This window comes from Aplysia californica, unplaced genomic scaffold (assembly GCF_000002075.1).
Source record: "Aplysia californica isolate F4 #8 unplaced genomic scaffold, AplCal3.0 scaffold00856, whole genome shotgun sequence".
Classification (NCBI taxonomy): Eukaryota; Metazoa; Mollusca; class Gastropoda; order Aplysiida; family Aplysiidae; genus Aplysia; species Aplysia californica.
Window position 1 is genome coordinate 269,785 of NW_004798126.1, and position 22,500 is coordinate 292,284.

The 22,500-nt window shown below is 38.3% G+C and overlaps 2 protein-coding genes across 3 annotated transcripts in view; one reads left to right on the plus strand and one right to left on the minus strand.

Annotated features, from left to right (window-relative positions):
• Positions 1-2,319: 2,319 nt before the first annotated feature.
• On the minus strand, positions 2,320-12,858 carry LOC101857284 (translocator protein). 2 transcript variants are annotated; one of them, XM_005110142.3, is made up of 4 exons: positions 12,688-12,858; positions 7,193-7,294; positions 5,980-6,195; positions 2,320-5,021 (listed from the first exon to the last, which is right to left on the minus strand). In XM_005110142.3, the coding sequence occupies exons 2-4, from the start codon at positions 7,292-7,294 to the stop codon at positions 4,845-4,847; spliced, it is 495 nt and encodes a 164-aa protein (XP_005110199.1). In that variant the 5' UTR covers positions 12,688-12,858; the 3' UTR covers positions 2,320-4,844. The 2 variants fall into 2 exon arrangements, with proteins under 2 accessions (XP_005110199.1, XP_035828700.1); XM_035972807.1 differs by lacking the exon at positions 12,688-12,858 and adding an exon at positions 9,829-9,858.
• Positions 12,859-13,098: 240 nt separating this feature from the next.
• The window catches only part of LOC101858525 (beta-parvin), a gene marked incomplete at its 3' end in the record, with an annotated part of 15,365 nt that continues 5,963 nt past the window's right edge, over positions 13,099-22,500 (plus strand). Inside the window, 2 exon segments of the mRNA XM_013089009.2 lie at positions 13,099-13,247; positions 21,613-21,702. Coding sequence (XP_012944463.1) covers positions 13,145-13,247; positions 21,613-21,702 — 193 coding nt within the window.

The following is a 22,500-nucleotide window of genomic DNA, read 5'->3' on the forward strand; positions in this document are numbered from 1 at the left end:
CTCTCTCTCTCTCTCTCTCTCTCTCTCTCTCTCTCTCTCTCTCTCAACCTCTCCGTTCTTTTTCATTTGATAGCGAACAAAATACACGGTAGGCCTTATACACAAATATACAGAACAAATTATTAACGGTACATACATTTTAAATGAATAGACTGCCTCGCATGCAGTGCTAAAGAAAATAAAGACACCAGCAACAATAAAAGGAACAAAACAGGACGGAGCAGAAAAAAAGTATAACAATAACATCACCTTCTCCGCAAAGAACCCCCCCCCCTCCCCCACCCACCCAATTTCCCCCAACCATCAGTACACTGGAAGCTGTCGTTGCCTTCATATAATACCAGTTCAGTTTGACAACAACTGAGTAATCTCTGTCATCCGTTTCTTCCACCTTTACTTCTTCTATTTCGCTTACTTAACCCTATCCGTAGGCCCTGGGGTCATTTTGTACCCCCGGGGTTGTATTCTTCACATTTTAGAATAGATCCACTTCTAGTATTAAGATCTCTTTGAAACTTTCAGTATTTCTCAAAAAATCATTTTTTGCTATGCAAAGCGTACAGGTCGGATAAAACGAGTAAATTTACCCTAAACTTTGGAAAGTGATGGCACAGAGTTCCCCACGTCATATGGATACGATAGTAAAACATGACGTACTGATAGGGTTAAAAAATATTCTCCTCTACAGAGACGTATTTGTCATTGTCAGACATTGTGAAATACGAACTGCATGCGATATTAGTAGGCCTATTAGTCACCATTTGCCGTTTCTGTTCTCGGGTTGATGTCAGTACCTTTAAACTAGCATCTGTGGTGTAACAGTTAGGTACCGGACTTCGTTGTCACACATTGGAGGCCTGAGTTTGATTCCGGAGTGAGGAGAATTTTTATAGAGTGTTTCAGTCTATCTGCCTGAATGTTGTATCCCTCTCAGCCCGAGGTTGGCCCTGATAGTCAGGGTTGAAATTCGCCTTATGATCTAAATTGTGTCGACGGGGGTGATAAAAAAAACATGCCACGTCAATACCAAAAAAAAATAGTAAATAATTTTTTTAACAACAGTTCTTTTAAGTAATTTAAGATAGTAATCTTGGTTTGCCATCTTTTTCTGAGAATCTTTCTTCTTAGAACCCTAATGGGAGTACCCTGTCCAAGGTCTCACTGTGCTCAAAACGCATGATTGGTACATATTCATTTTGAAATGTAATGTAATAATATTCATCTAAAAACATATCTCATTTAATGCCATCTTGATAGTTAGTCTTTCTTTAATTTTAATTCATTGCAATCTTGTGTTCATAATGTGATGTGATTGTTATCAATGACCTTATGCAGTGGTGAGCCCCGTAAAACACTTTCCCCAAAAAAATTATTGTTTTGATTGTGCTGTGATAGTATTATTGTCAGCTTAATTTAGTTTTAGTAAGAGTTCTACGGCACTTGCAACACAATAAGGTCATATAAGTGATTAGAGGTATTACAAGAGAGAAACAAACACAAAAAAGAAGGAGGAGAGGTCAGGACGACAGATGTAGGACAGTTTGTTTTTGTAAGTGTTTTACGGCGCTCGCAATTGCATAAGGTCATATGAGCGCGCGGGACACATTAAACTTTCTCAGTTGGTAGGAAATTTTGAATTTTGCCAGGGTGGCGGCCGAAGCCTACTCTTACCGATTTTAGACCACCAAGGGATCTTTAACGTGCGCAACTTGCACGGGCCCTCCGAGATTTTTCGCCCTTGTCTGAGAAGGCTAGGTGTAGATCTTTTCCTATCAGAAGATCAGGGGTGTGGCTGAAAGACAGCAGTAAGAAGGAGCCAAGGAGTAGCAGTAGAAAGACTGTAGAAAGAATCAGGAGCCCAGAGGAGGGGGGGGGGGAAAGGAGATGGGGAGTGGGGGCAGAAAGAGGGGACGAAAGCAGACGACAGAACATTGCTAGAGAGCAGGAAAGGAGGTGAAAGGAGACAAATTTAGAGAAGAACATTTTTCGGTTACTACCCGGTTTCGAACCTGGGACCTTTGATTGAGAGGTCAACACCTTAACCTCTACGCCACATAAGCCCCCGGATGTTGGACAGGAAAGAAGGATCAAACCACACCAGAGCACCTGCCAACCACCCACCATGTCTGCTTATGTGCTAGGATTATTCTAAAGAAGAGCTTATTTTATTATGCACTTCCATTTACTTGCATTTTTATGGTAAGATGAAGGTATTGTAAAGCGCCTTGAGCTGCATTGTATGGGAGTGGGACCTATAGAAATCATTTACATTATTATCATTATTATAATAAAAAAAGGCAAACATAGCAGTCCACACTCTTCATCTTAGCTACTATGACACTGTTTATTAATAACACAGACAAAAAAACAATGTAAGTATTGCAAACACATAAAAGTCTCCGATGAGAGTACCATGAAAAAGTCTCAAAATATTCATTGAAAAAAGACATAAAGTAAAAAAAAAGTATTGGTTAACATTATTGGCTCACATTAACAACCCCCCCGCCCCAGGAACTTGATTATCTGCATTGTAGAACTGACAGAGCCACAAATCCAGTGTTGAGTATGTTAAGGATTTAATTACACTATGTTGAAACACACTAGAGTGGGCCCAGCACAGAGTGTTATTTCCAATATCATACGATAAATTCTATTTTCATAAAAATATCAAAGCGCCTTCTGCACTGATATTGTTAATGATTAAAAATGCACAGAAACTAAACTTTAGTTAACAATTTGTAATGCTGAGTATAAAAGTCTCTTACCATCGGAGAAAACCTGAGCCAACAGAGCATAACTAAAGAATCCTCGAGTCATAAATAAATACAGTCCAATAAAGACTTCTTAAAAAGATACAATAGTGATGACTCTAAAATAATTAAGGACAAAATTAGCCAGAAACAAAAAGCAACATATAAGATTATAGTAATAGTCACAAACGACAAAGTTTTTCTGCATAAGTGAAATCAAAAGGACAACAAACACACACACTGCAAACTCTCTTTTCACAAACAAAAAAATCTGATTTTAGAAATACTTATAACCATGACTAAATCAAAACTAAGGGCACTACAGCTACTGGATAATAATATGCAACTCACTTCTCGGTTACTATAAAAAAAAATGTAGTCAAAACTGAAAATTCTATTCAAACAATAAATTAATTTTGTGTTCTATGTGAGGAATCCCTAACAGTGCGATGTGTTTTGACTCCGTCTTCTCTACTTTTATTTGCTAGACATCAGCGGTCTGTGCTTTGTCCCAAGACGGTTCATTCCACCAGTTAAGATAAGCAGAAAACAAACCGAGAAAATCTAAAATGTTAAAAGATCCTGTCAAATATGTCAAACAATCGCCTCAAACAATCCTACTTATAAACTGCTTTGTTGCACATTGATTTCTTTTCTGATATCAACGCACAAAACAACGCTGTCATCTGTACTCCTGTGACACGAAACACTTTCTCTAACATCCATCACAAATAGAAAGACTGTGTTATGTTGTCGTCAATGCACCTGACAGAGATGACAAAATGACGAAAACAAAAATATGATGAAAAATGACCACAAAAGTCATTATGAGCTCCAACACAAGCACTGAAACCCCACATCATGAAAAAATAGTGTTGTAAACATTGTCATGAACAAGTAAGTATAAGGTAAACTAGATGTATTTATTTGGAAAAGTTACATAATCTTAAAGTTACCCATTTCAAAGCACCATAAGACTAGAAAACAAACATAAACTCCAGTGTCCTCTCCTTAATTATCCTTCATAAATTACAGTTGATTGAATTTGACTTTATAAATTTTGAGACACACAAATCTGCAATCTACAATCTTATAATGCACGAAAGAAAAATAACTTATATTCATCTTTAAAAAGTACCATTTGATACTTAAAGGGAGAATATGATTTATGTAGCAAAGAATTCTGTATCTTCTTGAAGTAGCATGTCCTGTCAAATCGTTAATACTGTACATTCAAATAGAACAACAAGAGCTTATACATGGCATGCTTCTAATCAAATCACAAATATTGGTTCTGAAATAGACACCAGGAGGAAATTAATTTTCTTTCCTTTTCAGCACACACAATATCTTTTCTGTGGACCCATCAATTACTTTTGGAATTGTTCATGCTCTCAAATTGATCTCAAACTCAACATCTCATCCACAACCTATCCTATTAACACTGAGGTTATATATTTTCCAGATCAACAGCAGAACATAGCTTGGCTATTAAACCTCAGAAAATTTTCAAACCGTGCTACAGTTACTCCCTCATACAGACAGAACATTTTTTTCAAAAGCATCAGATTTTAGTACAAAGACACTTGATATGAAAATAAAGGTAAAGGGTCTGTGAACATGAAAATTATTAGCAAAGCGGGAGGCATAAAAATTATACATGTTTGATCTTGTCTGTGGAGGCTGGGAGAATACTTTTATTCGTATTTTTAAAGCACATGGGTTAACAAAGGGCATAGTGTCATCAACAGGTTGGGATGTTTCTGGAAAAACAGCCACTCGCTGTTACTGTAAGACTTTTCTCACAACAAACCTAAATCTTGCTCTACTTGATAGGAAGCTAGCTACGTATTCAGTATATATAATTATTAGCCTGATAAAGGACAAAATTCCTTGTGTCATTAAATGAGAGCTTTCCGAACTAAAGTAAGACACATTTTGGAACGGACAACTAGCAGAGTCAACTCTAGAACTCTAATTTTAATAAATTCTCAACAAGAAGTTCGTATAACTTCGGTTGTATGACTTGAGCTGTATCTGTCGAGCGACCTCCGGCTTCAAATCTGTTTATGCTAAAATCATCTCCTGGGAAATTCACTCTTTCTTGTCAGCATCAGGGTTGTCTCTCCAGATCCTGAAGGTCAGAGCGGAGGCCAGGCTGACCCAGCCAAGGTAAGGAAGCAACAAGTAAGAGGCTTTCTCATTGATGCCATGGAAGGAATAAATGGTGCCTGCGATAGCACCCCACAGGCAAATGATCTCAACAAATCCCTGAAAAGAAAAAGAGAAAAGAAAAAAAATGTTGAGTCACAGAACTGTTTCACCTACTGTTAAATATTTCAATTTTTAAATTTTCTTTAACACTGTAAAAAAAAAATAATAATAAATACAATGTAAATGTGAATAACAATGTAAATGTGAATAACAATATAAGAAAAAGAAGAAGAAAAAGAAGAATATAAAAAGGAATAGGAATAAAAATAGTAAACATTCTAATGCATTCATAAGAGCACTTGAAAAATCTTTTCTGAATTTTTATAGTCCCATTGAATACCATGTTTGTGAAGTCTACAAACTTTCTAAAATATAGCACTCCCCTATCCATAAATTCTTTTTGACTTTCTACTTTTCATTTCACGAGCACTGACACAGCCGCCTTCAGTCACTTATTCAAAAGGCAAGTCTACAAATCAAGAGGAGTATGACTTTTCAAAAGGGGAATGAATCATTGCGGCCAGTACAGTCGACTAGGGAGGAGATGATGTCGTCGAGGAAGTGAAAAATGGATCAACTCATTCGAAGTTCAACTTAACTCTTGGTACCTGTAAAGAAGAGGTGCTTGGACCCGAGAAAAAGATAAACTTAACCTAAGAGCAACCCAAGCAAGTTCAGCACAAGGGGAGTCAAAGGTATCATAACCACAGTGTATACAAGACAGGCGAAACATAATAGACAGGCTATCAAATTTAACACGGTTTTGTCCTGTAAGAATATTGTGAACACATTAATTCAACCCAAGAGAAGTATAAAGAACAAACTGGCATTCACTAATTTATCCTTTGTGGGTGAAGGAAACCAAAATATATCAGAAATATCTTGTATACAAAATATTGTTTTAAAAAACTTAATCTTTTGAAAAAATCACATTCAATGTATGGCTTTCAGAGACTAGTACTCACCGATAAAGTGAACTACACAACAACAAAAAAACAAACAAACAAGAACTTACCCATTTGGGGCTGTGAAGTCCAAAGAAAATTGGCGTCCAAGCCCAGTTCAAAGCGAGCTGAGCTCCGTACCAGGCCAGAGGCAAGGCAGCATCGCCGTCAAAACCGCCGCCATCACGCCACACCATGTAGGAGGCGTAGCCCATGCTGCAGTACAAAGTAGTCCACACTGGGCCAAACACCTTGTTTCCTGGCCGCCACGACGGCTTGTTCAAACCCTGAGTAGATTTAATCATAGCAGGTTAGGATGAGACAGCACAATCACATAATATAAGATAAGATTATAAGTCATGATAAGACAAAAAGAGATAAGATAAGACATTACAAGACATGATAAGATAAGACAAAATTAGATGGATAAGATTGAGATAAGATTAAGATAAGATAAGATAAGATAAATCTTTATTGTCCAGATCCTCGCACAATGGTTTGGTGTTCGTGTTTCACCACATACACACAGTATGTTGGAACGGGACACTACATGGGGAGGATGGGGAAGGAAGTAGAAATACATTATATGTGCAACTTAAAGAAATCTGCAGATAATCTGCGGAGGGTGTTTCCAAATTGCTGTAGATTTTGATCATTCATTGAAATTCACAATGAAAAGGGAGGGATAAAATCAAACTGAGAACACAAGAAACTCTTCTGGCACATACACAGACAATATTATTTTTTGAATAAACAAACCTTTTAAAAGTTTAAGTAACAGTTTTAAGGCACTTGCAACACGATAAGGCCATGTAAATGCAGAAAATTAGAGGTATTACAAGAGAGTAACAAACACAAAAAAGAAGGAGTGGAGATCAGGACAATAGATGTTTGATGAAAAAGGAGTAAACCACACCACAGCACCCACAAACTGTCCAAGAGAAGTGAACAAAAACTGCAGATGTGAATGAGGTTGTGGCAAGTAAGCATGATCAAATAATACAACACAGAGACAAAAACAAACATTGAGACTGCGCTATTGGTGCTTTATATAATAATATAGTGAAGTAGTAAAAATAGTACATGCCATTATTATACAAAACTTTGTATAATAAAAATTAAGAAATTTATTTTAGACAGTTCTTTGACTTACTGAGTAAACAAAGTATCTGTGGTATCCAATATAAATTTCGAGAAATATTCACAGCAATGAACATCAAATACCCAGCGCACTTTGTCCAACAAGATGCACACCCTGATTTGCCAATTCGATCAAATACTCACCTCATACCAGTTCGGGATATTTTTTCTTGTGATGAAACTTCCTGCAATTCCACCAAGATTTGGCAAAATCACAGCAAGGGTTGGAGCAAGGTAGTCAGACATCTGAGGATATGAAAACATAAAAATTAATACATCATCAACAAAACATTTTTAAAAAGCCAGAAATATCCAGTGGTTAACTGAAATTTGTATTCCATTTAAGTATTTAAGAACACTGTTCTCGAGAAAGTCAAAAAATGTCGACATAAGACAATACTTGAAGAGAAGACCACGGCAGTACAGTACAGCTTCCAACAAGTCACAATAATACGGCCAAGATAAATTTCTCCGCTCTTTTCTTGCTGATTAAACAGACAAACAAAACTGTCCTACAAGACATATTATTGCAAGGCTGGCTCAGTCCAGAGTCCACCCATTCACAAACCAGGGCTAATCAAGAATATTTGTGTGACAAACCCATACAACACCAAAATCATGGAAAGTTGTGATCCATGTCACCCAAAACAGCAACTATTTCTACAAAAGTTGATGGTCCAGATGCAAGTTGTCGATAAACTACATAAGGAACAGACATCAATCAATTGTAGAGGTCTTGGTAGGACAACAATAAGATGTGAGAAATACAATGTTAAAAAAAAAACATGTAAAAGATGATTTTTAAAAATGTTCTCAGACTTCACACTCCAGATGTATACACTGCATTGTTGAAACAAGTTTGTCCATTTTGCAATTTGAATCTAAACACAGACAGTTTTCACTTGACAAATGCTTTCCAGTGTACAATATTTTAAAACAGACAAACTGTATCTCCCAAAAAGACAAATTCATATACATGTAACGTGTACGAAAAAACAAAATGTCTAAAGCGCAGCAAAAAGCAGTCAATCAACGAATTAAAGAAAAAAAAAAAACAGTTGCAAAAAAAAAAAAGGTAATTGCTAATTGGGTGAAAAGAAAACCATAAAGAAGTTTTCAATGTTGCCATCATAGGAAGCAAAGATTACATTTTTATATGTTTTAGCTTTAGAAGTTTCATATCTCTGCTTTTCAAAAAAAAAATCAGATCTCATTCTCAATGCCTCCGTGTTTCACTTTGTCGAGCAGGTGAACACTTCGAAGTCATCAGGCTTCTTCTTTGGAGATCCCTACATTGCAAGGAGTACTTCCTTCTTGGGGCCCAGCGCAAGCTGAGAATGTCTGAAGTATGGAAGGTACAGCAAGGGACACCATGATATGAAAGGTGCACACTGTGATAATTTTTAGTGCATAAAGTAACGCCCTGGCAAGGCAAGTACTATGAATGAATGAAAGAAAGACTCTAGACTCTATGACCCAACATGACATCAGTGACCACCTAACCCCCTAGGTGGATGAACGTAAGCACTGACCAGTTCTCTCCTAGCCATCAATGAGCATTGACATTGCTTGTCTTAGTGTTACTCTAAGTTAGCCAACAAAAAGTACAAGTTTTTATCAATTGTTGTAAGTAATGAAAGAGACACTGATATATGGAAACAATTAAGACAAGATTTTATGGGCAGTTTTACAGTAGTCTTTAATTAACTTTGTAATCTGTAGTCTCATTCAGAGGTTATAATGACTCTAGAATCTTAATGATGGCTGAAAATTACTTTGACACAGATGCTTACTTTTACATATCTGGCCTACCTAAATATAAAGAGAGTATTTCAGACTGGGAGTGAGAGCAGGGAACAAATACCACTGACAAGGGAACTGAAAGTGAGAACGGGAACATTTATGTGTACGCTTCAAACTGACCCGAGAGCCTTTTTCAGGGATGAAAAATGGACAGTCAGCTGGTCTCTACACTGTTCCTTACATTATCTTTACTTTTTTAAAACATGGACTTGTATGGATGATTTGCTGCCAGGCACTGAATAATAGATTCACAGATCTGCAACAAGCACTCATCCACACCCACTTCAGGCTTTCCCGCACGCTCTTAATTAAGTATGAATATATATATATTGTTAGTGATGGCAATAAAGCATTATGGGCGAATCATGTTTTCTATAAAGCATGAATACAAAAACTGGAAAAAGACTCAGGTTTGCTACAAAGATTTCCACACAGAAAAAAATAGAAATGATGGACAATGCCTGATTTATTGGTGGGCTAGATTACAGTGCGTAGTACCCAACAGCACACAAAGGAAAAACTTGAAGGGTTGGTCACAGTTGTTCTGAACTCCACGACCCCCCGTCACTTTATCATACTTTATGTGTTCATGATGTTGTGCTTTGATTCTACACAAAATATCTTTCCATTTATTTTCAATTACGACAGTGGAATTAACTGGAACTTTCAATGTTAATATGCGTTGTGTTATTGAACTCATTTACTCGTAAGTTTAATTATCAGAAATTTGAAAAAAAATGCCATGATCATGTTGCGGGTATGCCTGTGAATCTTGTTATCACAGACAGAAGGAAAAAGTAAGTGTCTAGTTTCTATACAATAATGATAATTATTAATCTAAACAGTGGTCCCTATTTTTACCTAGATTGAACTAAAGGATGTTTACAACTCTTGGCAGGGCAGTGGCTGCTCTAATGTCTCTAAATCAAGAGGAAATGAGTAAGCTGTTTAAACTACTTCATAAAACATGAACTTACTACAACAGGGTCCATTATGCCAGCTCTGTACTCAGGAGTAGAAGAACTCTCTAAACTCTGAGACACAAATACCAACAAACCAAAGGAGCCAATTAAGAGAGAAACAGGGCCAAAAAAAAACCCCAAACAAGGCTCAGTGTGGGCTAGATCATCTAAAATTATTTCCAGCTGGTCTCATCTGGTATGCGGATCCAGCTCAACACATGTAGGATTAATGTTGAAACTGTTATCCACTTTACATTTATGTTTAACATACATCATGGAAACATTTCAAATAATATATACACCTCAGTTCTCATACCACCTGAACCCAATGGAGATTTTCCACAAGTTTTGTTTTGGCTGTCGTCTGTCCCGGCCAATGTTATGTGGCTATTGGTACATACATGGGTTTTTTTCACATGTTTTTACCTTTTTAAGACATTCATAAAGACAAATGTGTGAAGAAGTAACAAATGACTTCTCTGTGACACCTTTGCGCTTTTCTCATATATATTTATATATATATACATCACCTTTAACCTGTTACAGCAGCCCCTGTCCAACTCAGCCACAGTCAATTATTTTCACAAGAAGTAATTAAGTCTCCTGAAAAACTTGCTGCACTATTGTTGGCAGTCACTTATAGAGTTACTAAAGTCTTTAGCCAACTCGTCCCCAGACTGAGCATGGGGGCTCTCGTGGCCGAGAGGTTAATAAGGTCTTCACCTCTCCTTCAATAGGTCCTGAGTTCGAATCCGGATACCGACAGAAAATGTTCTTGTTCACTGAAATTTTCTCCTTTCACATCCTTTCCCGCTCTTTAACAATGTTCTGTTGTCTGCTTTCGTCTCCACTTTCTGCTCCCACCCCCTCACCTCCTTTGCCCCTGCCTCTAGGCTCCTGACTCTTTCTGCAGCCTTTCTACTGCTACTCCTTGGCTCCTTCTTACTGCTGTCTTTCAGCCACACCCCTGTTTTATGGCAGGAAAGATCTACACCAAGCTTTCTTGGACTAGGGCGAAAAATCTGAGGTCTTGTGGGCAAGTTGCACACGTTGAAGATCCCTTGGTGATCCAAAATCAATAAGAGTAGGCTTCACTGCAAATGTTTGGTGTGTTCCCCGCGCTCATATATATATATGACTGTATGCAGTTGCAAGCGCTGTAAAACACTCTTGATAACAAAAAATAAAATTTAAAAAAAATACTAAGCATCATGTACATTCATGGGTGATTATCATTTTCTTCTATTTCAACTGTCTTTAAATGCTTATATTTACTTAAATATTACCTGATTTTCTAATCAACTGTGTTCTGTTTTAGTAATATGTGCCTACATTTCATATATGAATCGGTTAAGTACAACAAACTCCAACCCCTCCACCCTAACAACCCCACAAAGAAAGAGACACACACACACTGGAGTGGGAGCCATGCTACACACACATAGGCCACAACCATCCATGGCCCTTTAAGTTTTCTAACTGCAGCATCAGGAGTAATGCATGGTAATCTACACCGCACTGGATGAAAACAAGAAGTACTTCATTTGAACTCTTTATCTCCGGCAAGCCGCTCCCAGCGGCTCGCGGTCGGATCTGTGTGCTGGTGAGCCGCTGGCAGCAGCTCAGGCACATTTCTTTACGACAACTTCAATTTAAAAAATTACCTATCTGTAAAATAGAGGAAAACAAGTCTCTTTTACAAGGAGATTAATCATTAGATGAATAGCTATCGAAATAAATTCGCTTGTTTTGATTTTATGTTCAGTTTAGTGACATATATATATATATATATATATATATATATATATATATATATATATATATCCATTTTAGATTTCGTACCAAAATAGGAGAAAGGTGTTTTGTGCTGAACTTTTTAAGTGACCTGTTACCTTGAAATTCAATCTACAGTGAAACTGAGCTCCCCCCCCTCCCCCCCCCCCCCGAGATCCACTTCAGTCTCAATGTCTTTTTATATTTTGTAAGCTGATATATCCCCTTTCTTTATTCACTCACTTTACTTAACCTCTAAGACCTTCGACCTCTGATCTAGGCATGTCTATCTTCGATTAAAAAACAAAACAAAGCTGAAGTTTGAAGTACGCCTGAAAGAATTATTTTAAAAATTCAGAGGTTACTACCTAAGTAAAGTACAAGTCTGGGCATATATCTTATTCTCAGACATAGCAACTTCTCTGAAGAGAGGGTCCTTTTGGTCAATAGGCTATACTTTTGGTATGCTCAAAATCTTTACGTCTACACCTCAAGAATTTCACTATTTTATCGCAAATTAGCCTTCTGAACTATTGTCTATTGTCAACACTAATATTCACAGTGCAATTCTCAAAACATCTCTCTATGCAAAATCTTCAAAGTAGTCAAAGTTCAAAGCTAGATTGTCCACCTCACTTCAGTGTGACATTGGGTGATGAAACAGAAAAAGGTCACTAAAGCCCTCAGTCACACAGTCATGGCAATGCAATTCAATGCATAGATCATAGATCTACATAGAATATATAATAGGCACAAGTTTAAAACAAAACATTATTTCCAGAAAGAATGGACATTGCAATATTAATAAAATGGTCAGTTTAATTTAGTGAATTTACATAAGAGAAAAGCCTCCAAGAAAACTTGCCATTGACCTCAGAACTTAGCCGGCAATTGCTAGATCTATTACACAACGACCTGTGACAGCGCAGCCCGTCTTTCATTGAGTGGAAACGTGTGTGGGCCAGAATTTAGAACTAGCAGGTAGCAGGCTCAAAAACAAACGTAAAGTCCAAAAGTGTTCAACCTCATGGCAAGGCCAAAACCCGTGAAGACGTGTAGCAACAAAGACACAACACAGGCAAAAATCTACAAAATTCTTACATCGAAACAGTCTTGTTCACAAGTCACAAGGCAGAGAGATTTCCCAGTTGACTGCGTGCAACTCTGGACGTTCCTCTTTTCCTCTGTGGTTGCTATTTTCAGCAGTTCAGGATGCAGAACAAGCAGAAGAAAGGACACCAAAACACAGTGTTGTGAAAGAAAATTAATGACCTTTGACCTTTGTATGCCAATTTGTTCTTTTTTTAAAGAGTAGAACAACAATATTTTGTTAGAAAACTTGATGACATAGATATATAGAAATAGTTATATATCTAAATATCTTGCAGCTGAGGGGTTTAATAGATCCTTACAAGTTGTTGCAAAATCCCGACTAGCTAATTAAAAAAGGATTGCTCCCTTGTATATGCACCTAGTTTCTGAAGAGACCAAATCAACTAGCCTAGTTTGGAGCTCTCCTGGCCAAGTCGGAAGTCGGAAGTAGGAAGTAAGATACAAGATGGCGACGTCCCCAAACACCTCCACTCTTTCTCCAAAGAAGAAAGATGAATCCATTTTGGAAAAGATTGGTACTATGGGACGCAAAAAGAAAATAAAGGAAGGTCAGTGCATGAGAAAGACTCTGCAGTACCTAGTTTCACTTTCTAGATCTACAATTAGGGGGTTTCACGCTCGCCCAGCGAGTGGGGATTTCCGCTAAATTCCCGATTTTTCCTCTTTCTTTATTAGTTCTCAGCCTAGCATCATAAAACCAACATGAAATGAGAGGTCTAGATCTATATGTGCTTTTTGTTTCCATATTAGTTTCAATAGGGGGAGAAATGAGTAACATTATGGATTTTTGAGTTAAAACTACAAGGGTCGTTACGCGTTCTGCCACAACGCCACGCGTGGCACGCAAATTTTGACAATTTTAGAGCGCAGCGCATTTCGGGCGGTTTATTCGAGCTGAATTTTCCATCGCTAACCGTTGTAGGTGACCATTGAAGTCACGTGATTTTGGAGTAGAATTGGACGCTGAAGAGTTTGCAACCCACCCGGAGTTTGTACGACGCTTGTGTAGCAATGCCCACCGAGAGCATTTTGTTCTGCCGATTTTTGGCCCCCGCAGCGGGGGTGTTTCGTGGGACGCACTAACGCAAAGGTTGTTTTCTTCAACTCGCACTCATGCCGCTTCTCGTGAATGGATATGAATGAAACTTGGCAGACAATCAGAAAAGAGGTCAATCTCGTAGTATGCAGTTTGACAACATTGTACCCATCCTAGAAGCAGTCGAAAACGTTTGCGAAAGTGGTTGATGTGGTGCGCTTTGAAGATTTTTCGGAGCTGTGATTTGTCAAACTGACTGATACGTTGTACACCATTTTTCTTTATTCCCTTAAAATTTCAAGCTTCTGTGTTTAGCATTTTTCGCGTAATCTTTAAAAATGTGGGAGTAACTAAGGGAAAAAGCGACATTGCCATTTGCGCGTACTGGGTGAACGAACTGCTGCTGGGAAATTTCCACTGAGTGACGTCATCAGCCATCGGTTGCCTCGGGCGCTACAAACGAGGCCCCGCTTATGTGAACCGGAAAGGGGGGGAAGGATACTTGAAAACTAAACGGGGGCCTTGATAACTTGCGTTTTTGTTGCATTTTAGTCACAATACAATAGATGAAGTCATTTTTATTTGCTTGATTGCATGACAGAAGACAATAGAAACAGAAAAGCAAACATCTTGAGAAGTGGTATGGCATTGTGTTTGCGTTATGAAAGCCTATTCCCCCCTCTTGGGAAAGCACACACTTGGACTCGTCCTGTGTGCTCTGTTTGGAAAAGTGAGGCATTAAGATTGTTATTAAAGAGTATGGTACTTATTTAATCCAGTCTGGGAAGATAGTCCCGTTTATACATTGTTATCGTTCACGCGTGCGTGCATGTGTGTGTGTGTGTGCGCGCGTGAGAGAGAGAGAGAGAGAGAAGGGGGGGGGGGGTGTAAATATGTTACATTTATTGTATGAGTTGTAGCCTACACATGCGAAATATTCCCATGACTTGTAAACTATATCATCTGAACGCATCTTAATCTAACACACAATAGGACACTGTCCAACAATGGATATACGCAGAGACGATCTTATTTTCTATAACAAAGTATGCATGCTTTTACTAGTACAGAACTGGATTTATTAGTAGCTCTCTACTTACATTTTTGTGACAAATTGATCCAGAACATTGCTTGGCAAGGAGGAACCTTTTATGTTGCCAAGTTTCATTCAAATATCATGACTTTGGGAGAACATATATGGCTGATAATCTTTGTAAATCTGTAAAGAACGCCACTTTTTTACCTGTTAATGTCTTTACAACTCAAAAATTATGACAGATATTAAAAATCTGACAGCATGACTAGATTCTGCATTAAAAAATGTACTAGACTGCCAAGTTTTATTTGCATATTCCAAGAAATAGGCGAGGTATGACAAATATTGTCTCGAAACACACCGAAAACCGCCACATTTTTACCTATAAACGTCTTCATAACTCAAAAAATAGGATAGTTATGAAAAATCTGAAAGCAAGACTAGATTCTTCACTAGAAAATGTACTGGGTTGCCAAGTTTCTTTTAAATACTCCGAGAAATGAGCGAGTTATGATGAATATTGTCTCAAAACTCACCAAAGAACGTCCCATATTTTGGGCTTTTTTCATTATATAAAAGTGTACTAGAAATTAATTGATTAAAAAATCTGTAACTTTTTTGTTTATTGATGGATTTCAAAAATTCAAAAAGTTCCATGCTCTATGAAGATAAAGCTACAAAATGCGCCTATTTGCAAACACTTTCTGGCTAAAAAAGGATTTTCGTGGTCATTGCTAGCTTGTGTAAAAAGTTATGGTAAAGGTAAAATATATATTTTATCTTCTAAATTCTTTTTTATTAACGATGGGAAATGCTATCGGGGCAAGTTATATTGATAGATAGATCTATATCATTTAGCTCTCTAGAAATGTCATTTTTGTTAAAAATGATTTAAGTTTTGTCGAGGAAAATCGAACCCTAGCTCACTTGGTAAGGTAAAAAAATAATTCACCTGCAGAGCCAGAAGTCAGGGGCAAGTAACTTTGGATTTTTAATGTAACTGATGTAAACAAACAACTGCCATCAAAGGTATAGCTAGTTCTGGTAGTACAAGGGTGACCAATATTATTATTAAAGGCCAAAGATACTTTTTTTTATATTTGAATACTGAATATAAGAAAGTTGAAACTAAAATGAAACTTTCAAAGTCAAAAGATAATGAAAAATATGGTGGGATTTGGTCTTCCTCCAATGTGATTAAATGAGTGAAATCGTATCAATCCAAGAAGGAAAAGGTTTATTGAAGAAAGCGCAGGTCAAGTACTAGAAAATCTTGATCAGGGGGGTCAGGTCAAAATGCGTTTTCCCAGACTCTGTGTGCATTACGCTAGCATCTGCGTTTGTCGCCGGGTGATTTTTGGCAGTTTTTGGTCCGCGAACGGAGGGCGGGATTTTTGCATAATTTTTCAAAACAGACAAAACAACAAAGCTACTTCATAACACTTGATAAGTTTTGAGATGTCCATGAGTATCTATTTTCATGCAGAGAATTAAGTACATTACACATGTTTATATTGTTATCTGTCTTTTATTTTTCCCTCTTTGTTGTGTTTTAATTTGTTGGTGAGTTAATTTTTCTAAAAATTGTTCTAATGATTCGTTTTTCTTTTTTTGCGTTTTTACAGCGTAATGCCATCTAATTTAATGCTGTTCCCACCCTTATAAAAATATAAATGTGTTATGTTAGAGCATGTCTCCTCCAAAACCGAATACTGACACTGGCACACCCGTCTGTCGGGTCGAGAGATGAGAAAATTTGATTCATCACTGAACCATACGTACCGTCAGTTCTGTAGCTTCCAGTTGACGTGCTGAGTGGCCCATTGTCGTCGCTGTTGATGATGCCGGTCCGTCAACAGTTTCCTTAAAGGTCGATATGCGCGGAGCCCTCTTTCTCGGAGTCAGTTGCGTACTGTCTGGTCGGAAATTCTGATGACATTCCGAAGCGCTTGGACCGTTGAAAAGGAAGGCACAAAACGATCCCGCAGGTGATGAAGCTGAATAAAGGGATCCTGGGCTCGAGTTGTTGCCCTTGGCCATCCGTTCTCGGTTAATCGGCAGTGGAGTTGGACTGTTGAAACCTTGCAAAAAGTCTGCTGATGGTAGACTGTGACACGTTGAAATGTGTGGCAACATCAGTTTGACTTTCTCTGGCTTGCTAACGTCCAATAGCCTGGTTTTGCTCTTCTATCGTTAGTCGTGGCGTGGCGTATCGCTGAACTGACAAACCATTTTTTTGGCCATTATAGAGCCACCCAGTGAATGAACTCATACGCTAAATTTCGTTCGACTACTCACAAAATTAGACAATTTGTGAGCTTTTTAACACTCATTTATCACACAATTCAACAGTTTAGGCTGTGCCTACCGGTGACTGTGAGTAAACAATGAATTTTGTTGTGAAAAGTTCAAGATATGAGTGAAAAAAACTAGCATGCACAAAACCTCATCTTTACATATTTTATTATCACGAAAACACATACACTTAGTTATGCTTTTCTTGTTTTTGAAGAGTATAGATAACAATTTTCTCCCCTCTTGGAAATCGACACTAGATCTCCTGCTTATGAAAGTAGAGCTACACCACAAACGCTGGTTCTCTTCCTCTGTATCCATCTGTTCTTTGGTTGTATGCTCTTTCGTTGGATGCATCACTTTTTGCCGATGTAAAGAATGTATACTTTTGCTCAAGACTGTTGGCATGTGGGAATTAGATTCAAAATCTCTGAAGTCAGGCACGAATAATTTGAATACATCGGGGGATGACAAATGTCTTCGACACAGCCATAATTCGGGTTAAGGGCTAAAGGTGATGAAAAATTGAAGAGATATCAGTCAGGAAATGGCAATTTGTACGAGCTATTCAAGATTTTCAGTTTTCAGTGTTCGTGTTTTCCGTGCCCGACTACATTCATTTTTTCGGGGTGAAATATGATTTTTTAAAAATAAAATGGATTTATTGTTGCTTTTTTTACAGTTCGTTAGATGCCCCTAGTCGTGTTGATTAAGAAAATATATAATTTTGTACACTTTTGACTTAAAACATTAATGTTATGTCACTTTTAAGTCAAAATCAGTTGCACGTTTCGTCAATGGCGGCCATATTGGCGGCCATATTTGGTCACATGACTTTGCATATTACATAATACATTGTATATCATGTAGGCAATTGCATAACCTTTCTGGAAATGTATGATTATCATATGTTCTACAGGCTACTTTTTCTTTGAAGTAAGGAAAACTGTTGCTAAGTTGTCTTTCTTCCGCCTCATTTCGCACATTTTGGTGCCATCCTCTTGTCTATATACGTAAGTAATTAATTATCCCCGAAAAATGCTCTAATTTGCAACAATAAACTTGCATAACTTTTGAACCGTTTATCCAATCTTTGAACAGTTTTTTTTGGGTTTTTCTCAGCTCCTTTAGCTCTATCCAGTGACATATATTTTGGTCAAATTAATCGTTTTAAAATTTTTTCTTGAAACCCCCTACTACAATCGTCCTCTTTTTCTTCTCTTGCCCCAACCCCTGTCCCTGTCGACGACAAATTTTGCAAGAATCTATTCTGTCGGGTGAGGCAGTGTGAGTGTCAGTGAGTGCAAGGCAAGGTAGATCTAGCACCGGCAGGTTGGCTTATATTAATAATAATAGATAGCATTTGTATTGCGCAAATCCCCGCTCAATAGCAAGCTCTATGCGCTTCACAATCTATAGCCTACTATTGCCCCAGCAGACCTGACACCTGCGGGTGATCTTGTAGTTCCGTTCGTTAACTCTTGTCCTGCGTCTGTGCTGAGATGCAAATCTTATCAGCAACCGATTACGTCGGACGTGCCGGGCAGGCCGCCGGGGTCACTCAGTGTGTACTGTTGGTGTACAGCGCACGCGCTGGGAAACGTGTGTTTTCGCCATGAATACCGTGAGAGTGTGTTAATTGATGATGAAAATAACGCTCTTTCATAGCTTTCTATTTATAAAGTGTTACAAACAAATGAATAACCCCCTCTCACAAGCTGATAAGACATTACGAGTAGTTACGCCCATTCGAATAACCTTTCTGGACGCTCTTGTTGTTATGAATGATCTGAGGTTCGAAAGGGGATAATATAGGTCAATTACCGAATGTTTTGCTCTCTAATTGTTCTTTGCACCTGCACAGTGGTATTCAAAACTATCAAACAAGCTTATTTTTTATAAGGTAGTATCATTCCATACAAAATCAAGCTCATTTGAAAGATTTTGTATAGAAAAATGGAAGTCTTGTTTCCTGACTATCCTTTTGAGCTCCTCATGTCTAAGCAGGTCAATTTCTTCTATAATTTCATTGGACGGACATCTAGAGCTACCAACTTGGCGTGTTTTGAATGAGACGTATGCCTCGATTACGAACCAACGCAGGCGGTTCTTGTAGAACGTTTGTGTTTTAACATCATTTTTTAACTTTGTTTTGGTCAATTTGATCGTCCACACCGATAGACAGTATTCCGAAAGAGACAGAGAGAGAGAGAGGGGAGGAGTAGATATTGCAAGAACTTCCAGGCAAAACAAAATGGCAACCCCCGTAGTTCTGCTCGATTCGAAAACTGAAATAGCCGTAGCATCTTTATAGACGATCAAATTAGTTTACTTTTGTGCCATAACGTCATTTTTTTCTTTGCTTTTGTCAATTTGATCATGATCCACACCGATAGGCAGTATTACGAAAGTAGGAAAAACAGGTCTTGTTTCACACCGGGTGAGAATAGCCAATGCTGGCAAGTCTCACCCAGGGTGAGAGGTCGATTGTATTTTTATTCTCACCCCGGGTGAAATAACCACTTCCTTTTATTTAGTCAGGGGGTGAAACCCCCCTACTCTTAACTCTTGGGGCCCAAACCGGCGATTAATAATTGGGGGGTGAAAACTGCCTAACCACTAGGCCACAGACACCACGATTATGATAATAAATAATTATATATAGTGAACATTGTATTGGTAATATACTAAACAAATGTGTAGTAAGGAAAAGGTTTTACCCTGACTGTACCCTACACAACCGTAACCCTTTCCCTTGTCATATTTCCTGAATCCAGGAAATCTGGATGTTCAATTGTCATTGTTGTGAGTTGATGAATCAAACGTGTTCCTCTTGCTAGATGAACTTGATCTTGTATATATGTGTATGCTGTAAACCACTTTTTAAAAATGTTACTATGATGTTTAACTGACCTTTTCCGCAAAGTTAACCATTGTTAATCTCGGCAAGCAGATACGATGTTTGTCCCAGGTAGGATCACACCAAAGTGTGTTTTTCTCTTTACATTACACTTGCTTGATTAGAGCCTGTCGCCTGAACTAACAACTCACACAAGGTGGTTAGGGCCTTCAAGGCTGCAATAGAATAGAATAGATCTCAATGAACTGTGAGCTGGTCAGTGCTTTGTTTTCCTGATCATGGTAGTTGCCTTCCACCCCTACACCCAAATTTGCGAGACACACTTGGTTTTAATTGGAGTGGTCTCAACACAATGGTGCATTATATGACGTGAGCAAGGAACTAGGTCAGAGATGGAAAGCCATAAGTTTTGGACAAATAAAAGGGTGGAGTAATGGGATGGCTGTAGATCTTGAGACTCACAATTGGATAAAAAGTGAAATTGGCATGCCTCATGCCATTGTGACTGATCATCAAGGTTACATCATTCTTTGCTCGCTTTAAGTTCTAAACCCACTCAGAGGTCACATAAACTTTTTTCAAAGTAAGGTTAGATCGTTTTACCAATAGTAGGCCTAACCATGAGTCACAGTGGATCCTCTCCCAGGTGAATCAGCTAAGGGTCCATTCGCCTAACATTCTACATTTTCCCGTGCTCTTAAGCACCGGGATCTTAGGCAGAGACTCAGGGCTCTCAGACTTCCACGGATCCGCGAATTTCCAGGGTTTGCGGTTCGGAGAAAGTCCGGGGCTGAGATCAGCGGCCGCGGAATCGCTGAGCATCGCACGCTCATGTTTCCGTCGCGCTTCGCGTCTGCACGGGTTTCATAATTATCTTTTCTCCGAGAAAAAATTCGAAAATTTGGAGAACATAATAATAGAGCGATGTATGCCAGTTTGGCTCTAACCGCCCACCTATACTTCCTGTTCATAACTACTACTTACTTTGCCTTTCCGGTTTTTATCGAAATCGGTTGACTTTCACAATTTATGCGAATACATGTATCTGGCAACATTTTCTTTTCCCAAACTCGTTTTCTTGCTCTTCCTTTTGCAATGTTTGTAGGCCTACTTGTGCACTTCGTTGCGTCTATCGCGATCCTCCGACAAAGTTCAGGGGTCGGGAAAATTTTTCACTGGGAGCCCTGAGACTGCTCTACCACTACTACTACTTCTACTTCTACTTCCACTACCTCTACTAACTACGAAACATTCAGGTTGTAATTTTAATTTGGTTTCATAAATAATATGGGATAAAATGACGTCAGGTCACTAGTGTCGAAAGAAGCAGTGAGTGTTCTAGTTATAAAACCGAAATAAAACTTGATGCCTTCAAAATGGGACTCAAAACACATCTATTTAAGAAATAATTTAATTAATGGACAATACCTTGCCTTTTTGTATGAGCATTTTTAATTGTCTGAAAGAATGTTGCTGTCAAAACGTGCGCACATGATGAATTTGTATGGTGTTAGTACGAATACGTTTTTAATCTCCTATGTACGCCTTGGGCCCATGTTGTGGGGAAAGGCGAGATACAAATGCTATTATTATTATTATTATTATTATTATTATTATTATAATGACTATTGTGTTGGCGATGACATATTTCATATGATTTGCAAACTCTGAATTTCCTTTTTACAGTTGCCGAACTTCAAGAAGAGGGGAAACATGCCATTGAATCACCAACCAGCCCAACAATAGCAGACATTGGGCCTGAAGGATACCAATTGGGTAAGCTTAGCTCATTCCATGGGATATTGTGTGTTTGTAAATGTAACTGTAGATGTGTTACATCCTTATCAACACAGTTTAGACAATTTAAAGGGCAGGTTGATTCTTGGTAAAGGCCAGCCTGATTGGAGAGAAAATCACAACATCCCAGACTCAGATAGAGGTACTCCATAAAAACCTCCCCTCACGGGTGGGAAACTCACATCATCTGCATGTGCTGCCGGTGTATATGTTTGTCATGATGGTATGTTTATGTTTATTATCCCAGCTGCTGCTGTGCACTAAATACCAAATCATGTGAGTTCGTGGGTTAATGCATGTGGCGTCTCTATGGGGTTTTTTGGGGGGGGGTTTTCATGTAAAAAATTTATTCTCATCCTCGTCGCCAGTATAAAATTCAATGACTAGCACGTCTGGTCGGGGTAGGCAGTTTAATTCTTAACAACTGGCACATACTCTGTTCACATGTTCTGCTCGGAAGAGGCACTAACCCCATGGTCTCGTGCTTATGTACTGCTCACAACACTGACAACGGTAATCACTACGAAAGGACGAAGACAACTCACGACAGTTATGAGTGGTCACTAAGGATATTGGACGGGGACAGCTGGACACTGACTTGTTGGGTTAAATCCCTTAAACATGTTTGACAGTGACAACACTACATCAGTCAGCAAGGTTTTCTGCCTGGGAATGAAAAACTCTATCCTAAGAACGTCTTTCATTAGTCTAGTATTCTTTTTTAACATGAAGAGGTGGTGTCCTCCTAAGGACACTGTCTGCTCTAGAGTCTCCTTT

Bases quoted from the DNA above. Each gene is read 5' to 3' on its own strand.
- LOC101857284 (XM_035972807.1), bottom strand. The intron at 6,196-7,192 runs GTGAGTATTTGA...AAATCTACTCAG, and splicing joins ATATCCCGAACTGGTATGAG to GGTTTGAACAAGCCGTCGTG. The intron at 5,022-5,979 runs GTAAGTTCTTGT...TTTTCTTTTCAG, and splicing joins GACTTCACAGCCCCAAATGG to GGATTTGTTGAGATCATTTG.